The sequence below is a fragment of the Phalacrocorax carbo genome, chromosome 1 (genome assembly GCF_963921805.1).
Source record: "Phalacrocorax carbo chromosome 1, bPhaCar2.1, whole genome shotgun sequence".
Classification (NCBI taxonomy): Eukaryota; Metazoa; Chordata; class Aves; order Suliformes; family Phalacrocoracidae; genus Phalacrocorax; species Phalacrocorax carbo.
In genome coordinates, this window is record NC_087513.1 from 23,054,845 (window position 1) to 23,073,571 (window position 18,727).

The 18,727-nt window shown below is 41.1% G+C and overlaps 1 protein-coding gene across 7 annotated transcripts in view; it reads right to left on the reverse strand.

Annotated features, from left to right (window-relative positions):
• Positions 1-18,727, reverse strand: part of PLXNB2 (plexin B2) — a 258,485-nt gene that overhangs the window by 68,350 nt on the left and 171,408 nt on the right. For all 7 annotated transcript variants that reach the window (XM_064446059.1, XM_064446082.1, XM_064446068.1 and 4 more), the window contains 6 exons: positions 12,470-13,580; positions 10,598-10,780; positions 8,158-8,280; positions 4,290-4,390; positions 1,932-2,058; positions 43-193 (listed from right to left, as the gene is read on the reverse strand). In XM_064446059.1, coding sequence (XP_064302129.1) covers positions 43-193; positions 1,932-2,058; positions 4,290-4,390; positions 8,158-8,280; positions 10,598-10,780; positions 12,470-13,580 — 1,796 coding nt within the window. Of the gene's footprint in view, positions 1-42; positions 194-1,931; positions 2,059-4,289; positions 4,391-8,157; positions 8,281-10,597; positions 10,781-12,469; positions 13,581-18,727 lie in introns of those variants that run through there.

Consider the following 18,727-nt stretch of genomic DNA (forward strand, 5'->3'; position numbering starts at 1 on the left):
CTTTCCTCTTATTATACATGGAGGGTAGCAATATTTCTTTACCTTGACCTTTTGGTGTTGGAGGAATCATATCGGGTGGATCACAGACAATAACCCCTTCTTTTATTTGAGCATACTGGGTTGTTTCACCAAATGTACACAAAACCTGGTCACTCTCGGTCAAAGTTGGCAATGGACTTACAGTCAGTTCCACCTGGAAGCAAAGTTTAGAAAGGGTGAAATATTTGAAAGAAGCAAACCAAGACCCAGTAACATTTATGCTGGAGAATTTAAATTGCTCTTTTTTTTTTTGGCCAGTGGTGATATTCTAGCTAGTATCACAGAAGATGGCTCTCCTTTTCAATTTTTATTTCTTACCATCTGCTAATCTTTTCTTCTTATTCCTCTACCAATTTTCCAGGCTGGGTCTATGTTGAATTAGACTGGTACAACAACATCTTGTCTGTCAATGCATTCGATCAGAACAAAAATGTCTGCATACCCAAAGACCTTTATTCTTGTCCTCCGCATCCAGTTTAGCACCGGTAAACAGAGTGGTTAACACTTAAATCCTGACAAACTTAATTAAAATAACATTAACCTTGGATGTTACTAGTGAATAATGAAACCAAAGCTGGATGGGCTGGAAAAGCTTGAGTTTGAATGGGCTGAACAGAAAAGTGGCTTCCTCAAGACTCAATGTACATGCAAGAAACCCACTCAGATCTATCATTATTGCTGAAAAAAGATTTCTGAGAAGGTGATGGTGAGCTCTTAACCTCCTCAAGGAAATTATCAATACAGAGTGCATGTGACAAACTAAAAGCAAAATAAAATGGGAAAACTTAGCAAGGAAAGAGGAAAAAATTGAAAGGAAATTTTAGATGCTGTGCGTGATTTAATGCTTCAGGTGTATTAATGATACAGTTTAACTTTTTCCATTTTGTATTGGCAGTAGAAATGATAGTCACCCCTTTCACACTGAAACCAGTCCACTGTGTTACGAGCTGCAATGTATTTTGGTGAGTAAAGGAATCATGAGGAGACAGCGGCATTAGCGATGGTACAGGCAGCATGTAAATGTTCATTTGAAGTTGGGTGTGGTTTTGGATTTTAGGTATTTTGGCCTCAGATGCTAACGTGCGACACCAGGGACTTGTCAACACAGGTTCATCAGATCTGAACTAAGAAAAGGTGTAGATTTTATGTGGACTAGTTACACTCTACTAACATTTGTATTGAACATAGAAATGGCCTTAACACAATGTTATTAGATCGCTTAGGAATGGAATTAAACTGACTTGAATTAAAGTCCTTTCTTTCTGATTAAGAGGGATTAAAAGCCATTTTACTGATTTTACTTGCTGAGCACCCCAGGAAGCCCTCAGTCCGCACTCACATGCTCCATTTGGAGTTAGAGCAAGCTATGACATACTGTTCGCACTCTGAACCCTCAGTTTTGTTGCCACAGAGTCATTTTGCATGCTGAATTTACCTTCTCCATGTACCCAGACTTCGCTGTGTAGGCAAATCCACTGCTGATTTTAGAGCAACAGCTTATGGCTTCGCTGCTTACTTAAGTTTATGGTCAAGTAAGCTGGAAGGGCAGCATGAAATCTCCGCTATCAATTACTTTTTTATGGGTTATACAACACTGTGCAACACTTTCCTAATATTCAGATAAGTGTAAGTGCTTTATCATCCATACTAGTGCATCATTTTGGTTTACAGAGAAGGTCAAAAAGAGCATTTCTTGGAAGAAAACATGAACTGCAACCTGCCAAAACAGCAGGCAAGAAAAAGCACTGTGAGAAACACTGGAGACTAAAACACCCAAAACACTATCATATTCCTAGTCACCACTGTACATAAAAAATTGCAGATATTCATCTTCCTGGTGGTCACATCAATGTGCTTTAAGAACATGTAGGGAAAGCACTTTCTTGTCATACCTTTGCAGGGGCTCTGCGACTCATATTCAGAGGGTCTGCGCTAATGATAGTCACACATGTGCCACTTGGACTCCACAGCCAGTGGTTCTCCTTATCAGCTGTTCCACAGTCTGCCTTCTTTGTGCACCTGACAAAACAGGAACAAACCCCAGACCTAAGCAATATTGTAGCTAGGCTCTTTTTTCTCTGAACTATGCAAGAATTTCACAATTAGAGACTGAAATTACAACACAAGATGACAGGGAATTTGCTTTAATATTGACTATTCAGGTTGCTAATAGAGAACTTTTAATAGAGTAAGTGGAGGAATACGTATTGACTGTTTGAGATGTCAAAAGCAAGTGGGGAAAGATATACCTATAATATTTTGGACACCACCTTGGATTAGACAACCCAAACCCATACAGATGCAGTAATATTTAGCACAGGAGACATCAGTCAGTGGAGCCATTGCCCTATCATCTGAGACCAGGCTGATTACTCTTCATTGTAATATAAAACAAGCTCCTGAATGAGTGGGCACAGTCTAGCTTTTCTGCAGGTCAAGTGCCAGACAGCTATGTGTTGCCAGTAAAAAAGACACCTGATGCATGAGCGTACAAATGCAATAGAGGAATATTGCTGGAGGCACACAGGCTTGTGGAGACCTCCTGTGAAAACACAGCAGTAGAAATGCTACTCTTGTAGTGAATGTTTTCATTAACTCCTGCCACTGTTTAAGACCTCTCTCTGCCAGGGCACTGTTACCATCATGGGAAGACAACAGCAATTGTGCAGCCTCACCAAAAATATTGTGAGATTTTCCCAGCTCACGTCCAAGAAGGACAGAAAGAAGAGATGCTGCAGTGCAGAAGCTGCATATGTGGCTACAAAAGCTTGTTGAAGTGTGTGTGTGGGGACAGTCTCATGCGTATTCTTTCCATTCTGTGCAAAGTTTAGGAGAAAATGCTGTAGGATCTCTGGCTGTTGTAGTAGAAGACTAGTAACTCATCAGGGGCTTTAACACAGTGCAGTTGCTGCACAGTTCTGCCAACCCTACCCTTAAATGTATCATTTACATAGAGAGTCTATATTCACATAACATATCCTTAAACACACTCTTCAGAGAATCACAGAATGGTGATTAAGTGGTATTAAGTTCTGTGTGTGAGATGAGAAAGAACTTTCCTGCAGACGAGAAAAACATTAGAAATTATATACTTCTTTTCCTCATTGGAAATAAATACTAGCAAATGCAAAAATTCATGTTTGCCTGTTCTCAGAGACCATTAACGCTTTGAGATATTGAGGTCAGTGGTCATATCAGAAACCTGAAGGGAAATCTAGGTAAAATTGCCTTTTGTATGATATATGACACGGCCTTCAACTCCCAGCAGCCCAGGAGGAGTTCGAGGTGTATATTACAAATCCCTAGGTTTCATCCGCAGCAACTGAAACCCAGGCTGGAAGAGTTACAGTACGTTACATAAAACTGCACGCACCGCATAAGTTTCTCCGCAGTGCTCCATATTATGCTACACATCAGGCTGATAGGTAACTTAATGTGGTAGTTCACATTTTCAGACAAGAAACTAGAAGCCTGAAATTCATCTGCATATTATAATTAAATAGCCCCTTTGTTCCAACAGCAAGTACTTAGAATCACGAATTCCCAACTTCTCATGCCAAGGGGTTAATTAACTTAGTAGTCAAAAAGAGAGCTGCAGGACCGCTCTTCCCTCTCGCTACTCCAATCAATGAAGAGTGCAAAGAGGAGACATTCCAGAGCTGTTCAGTGCTGTCCTAGTTTACATGTGTTTGAATATTAATTCAGTTAACCTCTGCAGATAGCCAGCCAAATGCCACTTCCTGCCTTCCTGCAGTTAGGTGAGGGTTCAGTGTAGCTACACATCTTCATAGGTGATGCTTACATAAAACCAGCATTTGAGCTATATACTTTATTTCAGACATGAACAGTTTTTTCTTTTATGCTCTGTTTTACACTTTCCTGCTCTACTTAAAATATATGCTATATTTTCTGAATTTTAAATAGGGAATGCTCTTAATTTCTGGGAGAACATTTGATTGTACAGTTCAGAGAGTGATAATACATGCAGTTAGAAGATGTATACTGATTTTCAGTACCAGCAGAAAAGTATACGTTTTCACAAACTAATCAAATCAGCAGAAGTCAACAGGGACTTATTTGTGTACACAGAAGACTGTTATCAGTGTCTGCATGATAAAATTAAACCACTGTCAGGAGCATAAGGCTGAGTACAAAAAGCTGGGTTCGCTATGCCAAGCAGTAACCCACAGCATGTGTCATATCTGAGCTATTCCACTGCCTGCACCTAAGAAAACACTGGCAGCACTCACCTGCCCTCTCTCACGCACCAGCCGCAGTACGGATCCCTCGCCTGAGTACACTTCTCACAGTCCAAATATTTGTAACAGTCCTGCACAGGTAGCCGGTGGACCTGGAGAACCAAAAGTAAGGCAAACCATAAGGGATCTGAAGAAGGCAAAAGGAGACGGGAATGTTTGTGGACACAATTGTACAGTGCCGTTGCCTGTGGCAGCAGAAGACTTGACCCTGTATTATTATGATCAGAGCTCAGTTTGATTCTAAGAAAATCCATACAAAACCAGAGTGTGGTTATCCCCCCTTAACAAAATCCAAATTTACACACTTTTCCTGCTCTTTTTCTCTCCAATATTATCTAATCTCTCTCTAAATTAATGTAGGACATTGTTATAATCAAGAATCATGAGCAAGTCTCCAAAAATTGAACTTTTCATTCCCTCCAGTTATGTTACTTCTGGAAATCCACATTATAGCAGCCACTGCGGAACAGCAGCTGCATGAACCACGCTCCGAATTCAAGAAACAGCTACTGCAGGACAGATACTTTCTAAAGGCTAACTTGATACTGGCTAGAACATTTTTTAAAACAGAATATCCTCCCCTCTATATCGCTAGCACGGAGAATAAATCATTTGGAAACCCGTCAGTGGCACTTTTAGCCAGAAGGCATCTCAGAAAGTTTGCAAGCATGAGAGAGCCAAGGAGCTTTGGGTTACTGCACTCCTCCACACGTAACCCTCCACCATACAATGCGTTCACAAAAGAAAATGGAAATAATTATGACAGGAAGCAGCAGGGAAAAATGCATCATCAGGTCTCATGTCTTACTCCCCCAGTAAATCTACGGCTTCTGGTTTTGATTTCCTTTGGTGCTGAGAATAAACAATTTTGTCTTTCTTCGGTGCACAGAAAAAGGAGCCAGCACACAACCCTCCCTTTTAGTTATGCTACTGAAATGATGCAAGAGGAGAGTGGGATGTATGTTTTCCTGTTGATGACTATGTTTTACTTTTAAAGAGTGCAAAATTCTAGCAACAGTAACTCTGAGATGTATGCTTTCTTTTTAATACCTTATCCTCTCATTTAAAACAACTGGCAGTTACAAAGCTACTTTGAAAGTCTGAGTTTGGCCTTTTCTTTCACATTCAGAAAGCTCAGCCTGACTCAGTTAAGGAAAATGTCAATATTGGGTAGTTTTCTTGCATTTATTAATACATACCTTTTCAGCCCTGTCTTCTTCCACAGATTCTTACCTAACTGGAGCTGAGTCACTAGCGCTGTGTTTCACCAACTGGTACCCATGAGTAATTTAATACTCAGTGAATGGCTTTTTTATGACAAAGTATTTATTTCATTATTCTGGCACGCAGAAACAAGCCCTAGAGATTGCCGTCTCTGCAAGTTTACATAAAACTTAATGGATTTAAAAAATAAAAAAAGATAGCAGCTCCATTTACAGCCAGCTTCAAAATGCAGAGAAACTAATTTTAGAGATTTTCTAATTGGCACTCTTAATCAAAGAGAGTGGTAAAAGCTAAAACAAGCAAACAAGCTAATGATCATGGTAAGTGACTGTCACAGGCTTCTGCTTTCCTCCCAATGTGGGATGTACTATAAGGAATCTGGGACCCTACCAGTGATGTTCACTTGTAATGAACCAGTGTGGGCATGGCAGGGGTGGTACACTCCTTTCTAAGTCCGCCAAGATGCTGCAAGGGGTTTCTCCTGCTTTCTGTGGGGAGGAGGGGGCTGACTTTTGAAAGCATTTGCTCCAAGCCACCCACTGCTATTGACACAGCAGCAGAAGCTGGGAGGAGAAGTGAAACAGGAAAGCAAGAGCTTATTTCTTACTATGGCTCTTAACGTCTGTATCATTCTTCCCTGTATTTCTGTTGATCTGATTTCTTTTTAAAGGCTGCTTCAAGTTATCATCCACCGCATCATCACTTCAACTTTGCTCAAGTGCTTACAGTGCCCAAGCAATTCATTTCCAAATGCTGAGGCAGGCTCCATCTGCCAGGTAGATTAGCATTAAGCAAGCCTATCAGTGCAGCTACCATGCCCTTTATTGTTTACCTTATTTTAAATAACTCTAAACCATTTTAACTCCCAGGACAGGATTCCGATATCTCTATTCCCACAACTCCCAGCCATGCTTAACCCAGAAGTGCATGTTTCAGCATTTATTCTTCTCCCCTCGCTTACGTCGCTTTGTTTCTCCCAGCTCCGAAGGCCTCCATTCTCCTCCTGTCTATCTGCTTCTAAAAGTGGGTGGGACTGCTCATTGTAATTAACTCCTGGAGATGACAGTAATGTAGTGCCGTTACAGAGCTCCCAACTTTAGTTATTCATATTTAAGCTGAACAGGCTTTGTAAAAGAAAACTATTATTCGCATTATTCAGAAACCGCATGTCTATGAAAGCTACTTAGAAAAGATTAAACTGAAATCCTTTCTTTGTCAGAAATTTGCTGCTTTCTAAATTTAAACATTTTGTGGAGATTTATTTTTTTGCAAATTTTCCTCTGAAAAATTTGTCTGTGGCCTTCCTAAATTCCACCAGTTTAAGCAGACTGCCACCAGAAAACTTGCCTTCCTTCAAGGTTGCTGCCACCCCTTATGCTGCTCAGCAGCTCATGCCATAGGCTGGTGGGGACCTCGGGGCTTTTAAGCAATGTGCCAGCTTGTCAAACAGGGTACCAGGCCACCCAGCCTTTTGTGGACAATGTTGAAGTTTGGAGTTCTGTTCCAAATCTGAACAGAAGCCAAATGAGAAGTATCAACTACTCCAAAAGAAAAGAGAAGTAACCTCTCTCACACACTGTCATATCATTAAATGCCGAATTAGTTGTTTATCTGGCACTTTTTCCAATGTGGCTTCTAGCCTGAAAACCTTCAGATGGAATATAACATTCCTGCAGCAGGAATTTATATTAATCCTTTTATAAAACAGACGAAGAACATTCTTCTCGCACTTGTTTCCCCAAATACTCTCCTTTCACAGCTCCCCTCCTTCTCCCCATGTTACTGCTGCCGGAGCTTTTTGCACATCCCATTCCATGTCACTGTCAGCGCTGCAGATGGTCGCAGCCTGTCACCCTCCCTGTCCTGGAGAGCTGCTGAACCACGCGTTTGAGGCTGGCAGCTCCAGCCACCAGAAAAAGAAGTGTCACAAGAGGGTTACAGCTGGAGGTGAAGGAGAAATCTGGCACCCCTCTCATCTCCTACTTGCTTTTTTTTTTCTTCCTTTCTTTACAAACCTCCATTGTGCCTCACCTGCCAGCACAGAGAAGGGGAACCTAGAAGAGACTGCCTGTGCCTTTCATAGCAAAGTCCAGCCTTTCCTGGTGTACTCACTTGGTTCTAGCAGAAGCTTGAACAAAAGTGTTTCCCAAAGTTATAATTCTCTCCATTGCTTCTTAGTTTTTGACAGCAAGACCCACAAAAATTCCTGGTGGCTTTACAGATGTGTAAATGCTATGTCAGCCTCCAGCATCCTAAATCCTGAAGTACTCTTGAAAACAACTGATGACAGCTAGGTACCCCATGGACACAACATCAAGTGCTAGGGCTGCCTGACCCCATGGTGTGCTTGTGCCAGACACCTCAACTTCATCCTTCTCACAGACCCCATAAAAGAACTTTAGAGGTAAACTCACTTCCCATTCACAATTGCTAAGCATCAAGGATATAACAGCTCTCCACGTCACAACAATCAAGACCATCAGCTTAGACTTGAGAAAGGTCTTCATACACATAGACTGGGGGGAACCCACCAAATGGGGGACTTTCAGGAACAACTGACAAATGTACAAATCTCAGGTAAAGTTGCAGAGAAAGTCAAAGCGGACCTGGTCCTTAACGCAAGCAGGACACATACCTTGTTTGTGGTCATCACATACAGATTTTCTTGGGTTTGGTCAAGGACCAGGTCATTCTTTATCGGTTTGTTTGGTTCAATAGTAAGAGAGCTGTATTCAGTTGCAGTAGATGACAGGAACACCTATTTCATGGAAGAAGGAAAGGTGGTTAATGTTGCCCTTTCCCCCAAATATCATTATATCTGGCTACTGCCATAAAAGACAATAAAAAAGTGTTTCCATAAATACATTAACGACAAAAGGAGGGCTAAGGAAAATCTCCACCCTTTATTGGGTGTGGGGAGAAACACAGTGACAAAGAATGAGGAAAAGGCTGATGTACTTAATGCCTTCTTTGCCTCAGTCTGTAATAGTAAGACAAGTAGTTCTCAGGGTACCCAGCCCCCTGAGCTGGAAGACAGGGATGGGGAGCAGAGTGAAACCCCCACAAGCCAAGGGGAAATGGATAGTGATCTGCTACACCACTCAGACACACACAGCTCTATGGGGCCGGATGGGATCCACCCAAGGATACTGAGGGAGCTGGCAGAAGTGCTCACCAAGCCACTTTTAATCAGCACTCCTGGCAAACCAAGGAGGTCCCTGTTGACTGGAAGTTAGAAAATGTGACACCCATCTACAAGAAGGGCTGGAAGGAGGATCTGGGGAACTACAGGTTTGTCAGTCAGACCTTGGTGAATGGAATTAAATCCAGTTGGCAGCCGATCACAAGTGGTGTTCCTCAGGTCTCAGTAGTGGGGCCAGTTCTGTTTAATATCAATGATCTCGACAAGGGGATTGAGCGCACCCTCAATATATTTGCAGATGACACCAAGTTTTGTGGGAGCGTCAATCTGCTTGAGGATAGGAAGGCTCTGCAGAAGGATCTGGACAGGCTGGATCAATGAGCCAAGACCATTCAGCAAGGCCAAGTGCCAGGTTCTGCACTTGATTCACAACAACCCCATGCAACACTACAGGCTTGGGGAAGAGTGGGTGGAAAGCTGTGTGGTGGAAAAGGACCTGGGAGTGTTGTTTGACAGCACATGAGCCAGGAGCGTGCTGAGGTGGCCAAGAAGGCCAACAGCATCGTGGCTTGTATCAGGAATAGTGTGGCCAGCAGGAGTAGGGAAGCGATTGTGCCCCTGTACTCAGCACTGGTGAGGCCGCACCTCGAGTGCTGTGTGCAGTTTTGGGCCCCTCACTACAAGAAAGACACTGAGATGCTGGAGCGTGTCCAAAGAAGGGCAATGGAGCTGGTGAAAGGTCTAGAGAACAAGTCTTAAGAGGAGCGGCTGAGGGAACTGGGGTTGTTTAGCCTGGAGAAAAGGAGGCTGAGGGGAGACCTTATCGCTTTCTAGAGCTACCTGAAAGGAGGCTGTAATGATGTGGGGGTTGGTCTCTCCTCCCAAGTAACAAGTGATAGGACAAGAGGAAATGGCCTCAAGTTGTGCCAGGGGAAGTTTAAATAGGATGTTAGGAAAATTTCTTCACCGAAAGGGTTGTCAAGCACTGGAACAGGCTGCCCAGGGAAGTGGTTGAGTCACCGTCCCTGGAGGTGTTTAAAAGACATGTGGTGCTTAGGGACATGGTTTAGTGGTGGACTTGGCAGTGTTAGGTTTATGGTTGGACTGGATGAAGAGTCTTTTCCAACCTAAATGATCCTATGATTAATGAAAATCCTGTGTTTACTCAAGTTCACAAATTCACATTAGGAAAAACATTTCAGTTTGAAGTATATGGCATCAAAAACAGCAAGCAAATCATAAAAGTCATGTAAGAAATTGCTTACTGCTCACAATAGCTAATATTTGTATCTTTTTTTTTTTGTAAATAGTGATTTATTTCAGCACTGTAGAATTAAAATTCTCAACTCGGAGCCTTTGTACTTGAAGGTGTTCAAATTTGTTTTCTTCCCCATGGGTATTTCAAACCACATAGAGGTACATGGCCATCACTCCCCTTCAAGCAAAATAAGGTGTTTGGCATTGCAGTCTTGACATTTTAACACCACAACCGCATGAACCCTTGAGCCCTACACCACACAGTCAGAACTTAACAAAGCTCCAGCTTGGGCTTTGTATTGCCATCTCTATTCACTGAATGGCCAGAATTATTACAAAATGAAAAGTTGCTTTTGAACTAGTATGGGCTTGAATAGAGATAAGGCTAGAGCAGCTGTTGGATTACCTAAGGCTGTTTATACAGGGCTCTCAGTAGGTACCTAATCCTTCGGGAAAAGTGTCATTCAGGCGATGCTAATTCAACCTGTGTATTGGCTAGCTGAGGTACATCAGAAATAATGTAGGTTTTTTTTGAAATTAAAAATACCAAGCTCCAAAGAGAATTTGCTCCTGATATGCAATCTTATAAATCCCATTTACTTTTAGAGTGGAAGTATGCTATCACTACAGTTTGTGACCTTTTAAACATGTTTGTCTTTTAAGTCTGATTTTTTACCTTAAGAATTTTACCATCTGACGTTCCCAGAAAGGCCACAGTATGCCCGTTCTCCACAGCCACAGTGACAGCCGTGAGATTCATCCCTTCTTTTTGCAGGACTGGCTTCTCTATAACACCATTCTTACTTCCCAAAAGGTACGGCAAGTGTTCAGAGCCACAGGGGAAATTTTTGCTTGCATTCTAATAAAGGACAGCAATACAGAGTGATGTTAAATATACAGATCATTAATTCCTAGCTAAGAATGAAGTGCAACCCTATAACCAGACAGTATAATACCCCTCAGACGTAGAAGAGCAGAAAGAGAGGAATGGATTATCTGGACATTTTCCCCCAGCCAACACACAGCAATCAGAAAGCAGCCTGCTAATTGCAAACTGCTTCAATCTATCACTTTCCAGGAGACATGGGGAGACAAATTTTTTGTTTCTATTTCATTATAGCACCACAGTTTAAAAAGTAACCAGTTTGTTTAATTAAAATGAACATGTCATATAGATTGGGTTGACCAATTTTATGTTGGAGACTGTTTTTTTAATGCAGTTTTGTTTGTTAGTTTGCTGCTATCCATAGAAAAGCAACCCATTGGCAACCATCTCATGAACTTCAACACATCCCCTCTTCACTGTGCTTTAATCCTGAGCAGCAGGGAGTGCCACCAGAAGGCAGTTCATTCACATCTTGCCTCTCCTGCTATATTTGGTAATGAGACTGTCTGTCTGACCTGAAATCTACACCTCCTTTTTGCCAGATGCCACGGCCACTCCACTTGTCACATTCAAGATTTCTATGTTTGATGCTCACCTCAGATGCCGGGTACTGCAGTGAGTAACACTGGTGTTTGGAAGCAAAGAGTGTTCTTTTGACTTCTTATTAGTGCTAGTGCCCTACTGTACAGGAGACGGCTGTGGTTTCATGGGATGAAGGATTCTGGGTCAATACCAACACAAGGTATTCCCATGCCCCATCTCTTCAGCTGTTCACTCCTACCCCTGGAGTGCAGCACACCACTTCTCAAGCTGTGCTCAAACAACTGCTTACACAAGCGTGTAACTTGCTCCAGTTGGGGAATTAAGACATCCTCTTAAAAGCTGGCTCAGTTATTTTAAAGATGCAGTAAAAAATGGCATGTACAAGTAGGGTTTGGGAATAGTTTGAGTGGCGTGGGCAAACACATCATGAAGTCAGCAGAGATGCTAACAACTGCCTCTCAGGGGCGCAGTCATAAATTGAAGAACAGTATCTGAAGGGGTGTAACAGTTCCCTCCAAACACCTTATAGCCAAGGTAATGACAAACCATAACAAGAAAAGGAAGATGGCCATCATGTTATGGAAGTATTTTGAGCCACAGCAAAATATGAACACCACCTGAATATAAGAAATGTGTATTTCCAGTTAGCTGAAAATTCAAATCCAAGCCAAGCAAGAAACAAGACTGAAGTCTAGATATCACCTACGAAATTCTTAATACCATTTAAAAACATTACAAATATGTTGGCTGAGACCAAAATTGTCTAAAGTGATCATCCAGAAGCTGATCATGGGCATAACAAATCACTGCATTTGACTCAGTTATTTCCATACCAGGAGGAACCCTTTAAAAGAAATGCATTTATGAAACCAATATTCATCTTTCAGAAGACATAAAATCTTTTTTAAATTACTCGAAATTATTGCCTTGCCACTATTTGCTTGCCCTGTTCCACAACCCCCCAACCACATTCCATTTCTATAGTGAATCCAGCCATTGAGTTTTCAGTCATCTGATCCCACTGTAGTTTAGCTCAAAGACACCCAAAAACATGCAGTTGTATATTTTCCACTATATCTAACATAGATTCTAAAACATCAGCTTTAGAACTAATATTACCAGTCCATGTGATGCGCATGGGTTTTCTGCCGAAAAAAGTTTGTAAAATGAGCTTGTATTCTTTTTAGTGTAGCAATCGTTCCGGTTTTTTTCCATCTTTTCATTGATGTGCCGTAAGGAAAACACACACATGGCAGATTTCCGAGAGCCATTATCTTTGTTTACTTTGCTGAAGAGTGCAAGAAGAACTTTGTCATCTGAGAGAGCATCTGTAGTTTGTCTCTGCTGAGCCATGCTCTCAGCCAGCTCTTCTCCTGGGGTAGTGACGTAAGCAGAATGACAGTGGTCATAGGCACCATCATCATCTTTGCAACCCAAGTCCATTTCGAAGTAGGAATAATAATGGGCATCATCTTTGCAGAGACGTGCAATCAGTGTGCGGTTATTGACTGGTTGTTTCTCTTGCTGGTTAAAAATAAAATAAACGTAATTTTTATCCTCAAAGACTGCCACAAACTGTTGCGTGCTTGATGAGTGATAAGCTGACTTAACAGCTGCCGAGTCTGTATACATTTCAAAAATGTCTTTTCCATCCCTTTCGTAGAGCTGCCGAGTGCTGATTATTATCCCATTATCATGTGGTCCATTCCCTTTCCCAACAAACAGCACTCGGTCGTTATTCAACGAAGTGATCAATCCCACAGTTGATACATTCTCATCATTACTTGCTACAAAGGACTTTTCTCCACCACTGTCTACATAATACCTCTTATTTTTTATGTCTTCTAGGTCTCTGATGGCACAGATTCCCTTAAAAAGGCTTCCACACACCACAACTGTTTTATCCGCCTTGTTCAGCAACAGTAATTTGTTATAATTGTCAGTCAGTACTGCCTCTTTACATTGATTTTCATCAATGGGAGGTGTGCACTTTTTGTTGTCCTTTTCTGGACCTGTTACCACACAGTGTAATAATTCCAGGTTTTTTGTAAGCTGATAGAGACCATTTACCACTCCCAGATAGATTACCCCAGTGTCATTATCCACTGTTAGGTGATTTAGCTCTGTAGCACTCTCAAAAAATTTCAGTTCCTCATTTCTGGATAAGGTGATGCAAAAAGAGCTCCAGATGCTCAGTGTCCAGATCCATAGAGCCATTTCTATGTAATACCTAAAAGGGGAAAGAAAAGAAGAACACGAAACATATTGAAAACTAAAACTTACACAAAATTCAGCAACATGAAGGGTTTTTTCTTTCATGTTTTCAGAAAGAAATACACTTATCCTTATGCATGTTTAGACACCACGAAGATTATGAAAAGCCTCAAATCCTGTTAATTGCCTAGCAATTTAATATGTTGGGGAGGGATTAAACAAGGTCGTATGTCTAATTGATTATCATATAACCAATTAGATAATCAATCCTGTGCTAAAGCACAATGAGAACAACAGGCTATTGGAAACAACGGAGTGTGCCAAGAAGTGGTAGCGCTTCTCCCGACAGTTTCATACTGTATAAATTATTTATTGCTGAGATTTTAAAAATAAGCTGGAGGATCCCACTGTTTTGGGTGGCTGCTCCTTAACAGAGGGGGAGAATTTACATAAAAGTGTTTTGAGACATTTGGTGTTGCAGGACTTTCCTCAGAAAAGAAAAAACCTTGTATTGACTACAAGTAAGTCTGGATCTGGCCACTGATGCTCTTTGAGAAGGTGTTACACCAATCCTTCATCAATGTAAAGCTGGAAGACAGTAGAGCCCTTAATATGCCTTTGACTACTGGTATGCATTACAGTCCAACACTTCACTGGAGCACTGCAACGTAATGGTTTCAAATCTGTCTTAAGAACACCACTTAAGAGTTTTATGGTCTTCACATTCTGTTAATGTTTGTTTTTTTTTTTTTCCCAAAATTCTAACTTCCCAAGCAGATCATCTGGCTGTTTGGAATTAGACAAAAAGACCTTCTGACACTTCTAAGAAGGGCTCTAATTTTAACCTGAAGAGTTAAATGAGGAGGCAAGTCCCAACTGGCTTCCTAAACACAAAACATTTGTCGATGTTTTCTGCAAGTGTTCAGTTCTGAGAGCAGAAAACAGAAGGTGGCATGCTTGGACAAACCGATGTTAGGGGGAAAAGATAAATACTGTTTGGAGGAAGTACTGAAAAACAAATATGATCCACAATATTTTCATTTTCAAAGTTAGCCATGTGCCTCCACGTTTGATGAGGAAAGAACCTGTAAGGTTACAGGGAATCTCAAGTTAAATCTGTGAGTAGAAAGGGAGAAATAAAAGCATGGAAAAGACAAGAGAAACATTACTGAAGTAATCTAACAGGCAAAAGCCTTGTAGGAGGAGGAAAATAGCATAGAATGCCAAAGCCAGGAACTGAAAAATAAAAGAAAAAGCATAAAAATAATAATAAAGGAACCACGTTCCTGTGTCAGATAGAACTTCTGTTTTGGCAGCAGCTATAGACTCTGGTGGCATTTGAAAGAGAATTGCCTGAATCATCATTTATACTGGTTAAGTAAGGTTAAATGTCAACAACTGAGCTGCAAAAGTTTGAGCAGGGAGGGAAGGACTCATGTTGTGAGCACAAGCCATCTGCCAGCTCCCCAAATCACAGCAGCATCACCAGCAATGCAGAAAGACAACTCCTGCCCTCCAGCATTGACTGCATTTTGCTCCTCTGTGGAGAAAATGTGTGTACAATGGTGAGAACAGCTTTCTAAAAGCAGAGTGATTCTAACTCCTAAAAAACCAAAACCCTACTAAACGTAACTCAGGGTAATAATGAAGGCAAAATAAAAGGCTAACTTCAGTCTTGTTTTGCTAAAGCTCTTATCATGTACCAAACTGAGTAGCTAACTGTAAAACGAGGTCAAAGAAGAGAGAGTATGTTACCGACAGCACAGCCTGACTTCTAATGATAGGTTGACCTCATATGACAGTGACCAAGAAAAGGCTATGAATTATAACCCATTCTTCAGACACATGAACTTCAGCACATGCCTTGCAACATAATGAAGTGTTAGACTTCTCTACAGCAACCTTAGACCTGCTCTAAGGAACCCAGAAGAATTCTGATATTACTTGTCAGAAACTCCTCTTTTCTTCCTGCTCCCAAGGACCTCAATTTTCCAAACAAGCTTTGATCCCAGCTTAAGTCTCTGTAACTAAATGGTATGCCATAATGCATGTCATCTAGTTTCAAATATTTTCCCTTACAGTTATCTGCAATGAAATAAAAAACCAGGTTGACATACTACTGCATGTTGTTTCATAAAACTTTTATCATTCTACTATCTATTGCACAAGGATCGAATGCTGAATAATTCATATTCATTGTTCCTGTTTTTCCCGCAAGGTAATTATTTTTAGATTATGATCATGTCTGCTCTCATTCCAAAAAAAAAAAAAAAAAGCCATAAATAGCTATGCTTGTAAAATATGCTCCAAATGAATGGAAAGTAATTTATTGTACCTTAATTTCTGTACTCAGTTCACCTCCATGTCCATTTATTTCAGTGGATTAATGAAATAGTTTGTCCATTTGTGGCACCCAGCTTCATGACACAGAGGCTGCACTTGCAATACACCTGCCTTCATCCCACTGGCAGAACAGAGTCCTGCTGGTTCATGCCAGAGCCAGCATTTAAGGAAAAGTACATTTTGCACCTCTAAACCACACTCTAACAGGAGTTAGTCATCTCCGTACAAAAATGGGTAATGCTTCCTCCCTACTATTTGTTGTCTTGTTTACTTATCAAATTATTGACTTAAATTATTCAGAACTACATATATTCTCCATTAATTCTGCCGCAGTTTTTTTTTGGCATTTACTCCCTGCCATCCCAGTCTCATGCCAAACACCATCGGATTATTTCAGACCTCCATGCAAGGTAACAGTTCTTCATTCTCTGTACCTATTGGTTTCATTTCCCTCCCCCCACTTCAAACCATAAACAAAATTAAATATGCTGTGGAAAAGATCCAGCGCTATATTCCCATGCATTTCTGAAATACCAGGCTTAAAGAAAGAAAAAAGCAAATGAGATGCATCACAACCACAGCTCATTCGCACCTGATCTCAATAGGGAAGTAGCAGCTGCAGGAATCCTACTATGACCAGCTGATGTGGTAGGACCTACAGGGCTGCTATTAACACAGATGCCCTACTGAGTTAGGTGCTATGGAAATGTATCAAGGAACAGTTTCCTGCTGTGACAAACTTGTTTTAGATGAACAAGTCATGGAACCACAAGAGAACATGAGTAAGAAACCCAGGCCGGAGCATGGAATCGGAGATGTTCAGCATGGCAAATGTATTTCCAGTGGCATAATCACATACTTTAATTACACATGGGCCTGTGTGGCTTACAGTCATGCCCTGGTACTGAGAGTTGACATACACCCTCTGACCTCAGTTTGCACTTAGTTTTAAGCCTTTGACAGTCTCAGGATAAAAGAAGCCCAACAGAGCAGTTGACCACATAATTTTTCTCTGTCTCTCAAAGTCTTGTCTCCATCCTGCCTCTTGCTCCCCACCCCCCACGATATCATTAGAATCATCTTTATCACTCTCCCTTTTCTGGATTTCCCCCTTTTTCATCATTGCCTTCCCTATCCCTTCCCCTATCTCAAAACATACTCCTCTTCTGATTCATATACCTTACAGACAATTGAATGTAACTTCGATGAGTATCCTAGAAAGACGGCAGTAATAACAAACACACTCCCAAAGCAGAAAAAAATTATTATAAAAAGGTGCGTGTTAATTAAAAAGAAAGTGTGGATAACATACAGCACCTCCTCAGTCTCTTAGAGACTCGACCAGTGACAAGGAAAGCAGGATGGCAGCAACAAAGCACTTTAGAAGAAACCCAGTGAAAAAAAGCATCTCGCTGCTTACAAGAAATATGAAACTCTAGAAGTTATGTGCAGGAAGTGCAGAGCACCCAGGAGAACACTTCATACAGGAGAACTGCCATAAAGTGACACCGTGTTAGAATGCCACAGCTACCAGAGCTCTGGCCCACTGCTAGATCAATTTTAAGTACCTGTAACTTTATGTCTTTCTACTCAGGCAAGACCAATAACCTTAAGTAACAGTCAATTCTTCAAAAGACGTGCAGAAAAAAAAGAGCATCTATAATCTACAAGCACAAAGTGAGTTTCGAATTGCCTTCACACTGTTAGAAATACCCTTAAGAATTAGCACTAGCAACATGCTGACATGGATGGGCAGGTGTTTTCCTCCTTCACTGCACAATCTTCTGCTGCACCTGTATAGGGGAACCTTCAACTTTTCAGCCATCCCAGGTCACTTTTCTTTAGCCTTCAATACAAGTTTAGCTTTATGTTACTTAATTTTTTACATTAATTTCAGCTGAAGAGAAAGACTATCAAATTCTGCCTGAAATCGAAATAATTGAGAACTAAAACAAATGTCCACAAAAGAGGGACACTTCCTTCCTTCACTGCAGGAATAATCTCACCAGTTTATCTTCTGTGGTGCTTTCGCAGACTTGTTCTTCACTAACCATATATATATATACACACACACAGAATTAAACTCTGTTACCTCATCTCATCCAGACAAAGTTTTGTTACTTGAAATTCTGTGTCTAAAGACAAATGCTTCTGCCAAGAGTGGCAGATGTTGATATGCTTCAGCAGTACGCGATGCAGAGAACAGTGGTTCTCCCTGAAAACTTTCCCCTAATCAGGGAGACCCCAAAAGATCCAAATAATCCTAAACTGGAAAAAAATTAGTTAAAAGACCCCAAACCTGCAATATAAAAAAGGTGAAAATCCAAAGAATGCACCCAAATGGCGTCGATATTTGGAGAAAGAGGAGTGAGAAGAAATTTTTCTTCTCCCTCATTTTAAGTAACTTTGCTTTTAGCTTCCGATAGGTTTTCCACAAGTCAAAAAGAATTCAGCTTTCATTTTTAAGCTCAAAGGAATTCAGAACGGAAACTGAAGGATGCATGTGAGGCAGGGGATTAGCAGATTTTCAGTTTGGATTTCAAAGCTTCTACTTCTGTGAGAACTGTAGGTAAACAGGAGCACTCTCCTCCCCAGCTACAACCTTTATTACTATTTCCAGGAATCACCTGGAAAAACACTCTGCAGGATTCAAACCCATTTCCTAAGAGCATAGCAACATGCTGGAAAGGCTTTGGAGAGAGAATGACTTCTTTTGTAGACTATGGCATAGGTCCAAAATTGGTTTAGCAGAACCACCAAGAATAACGATCACTGTGATGGGCATCCGTCCCTTTAGATGTGGTGGTTTGCTGTTAGCAG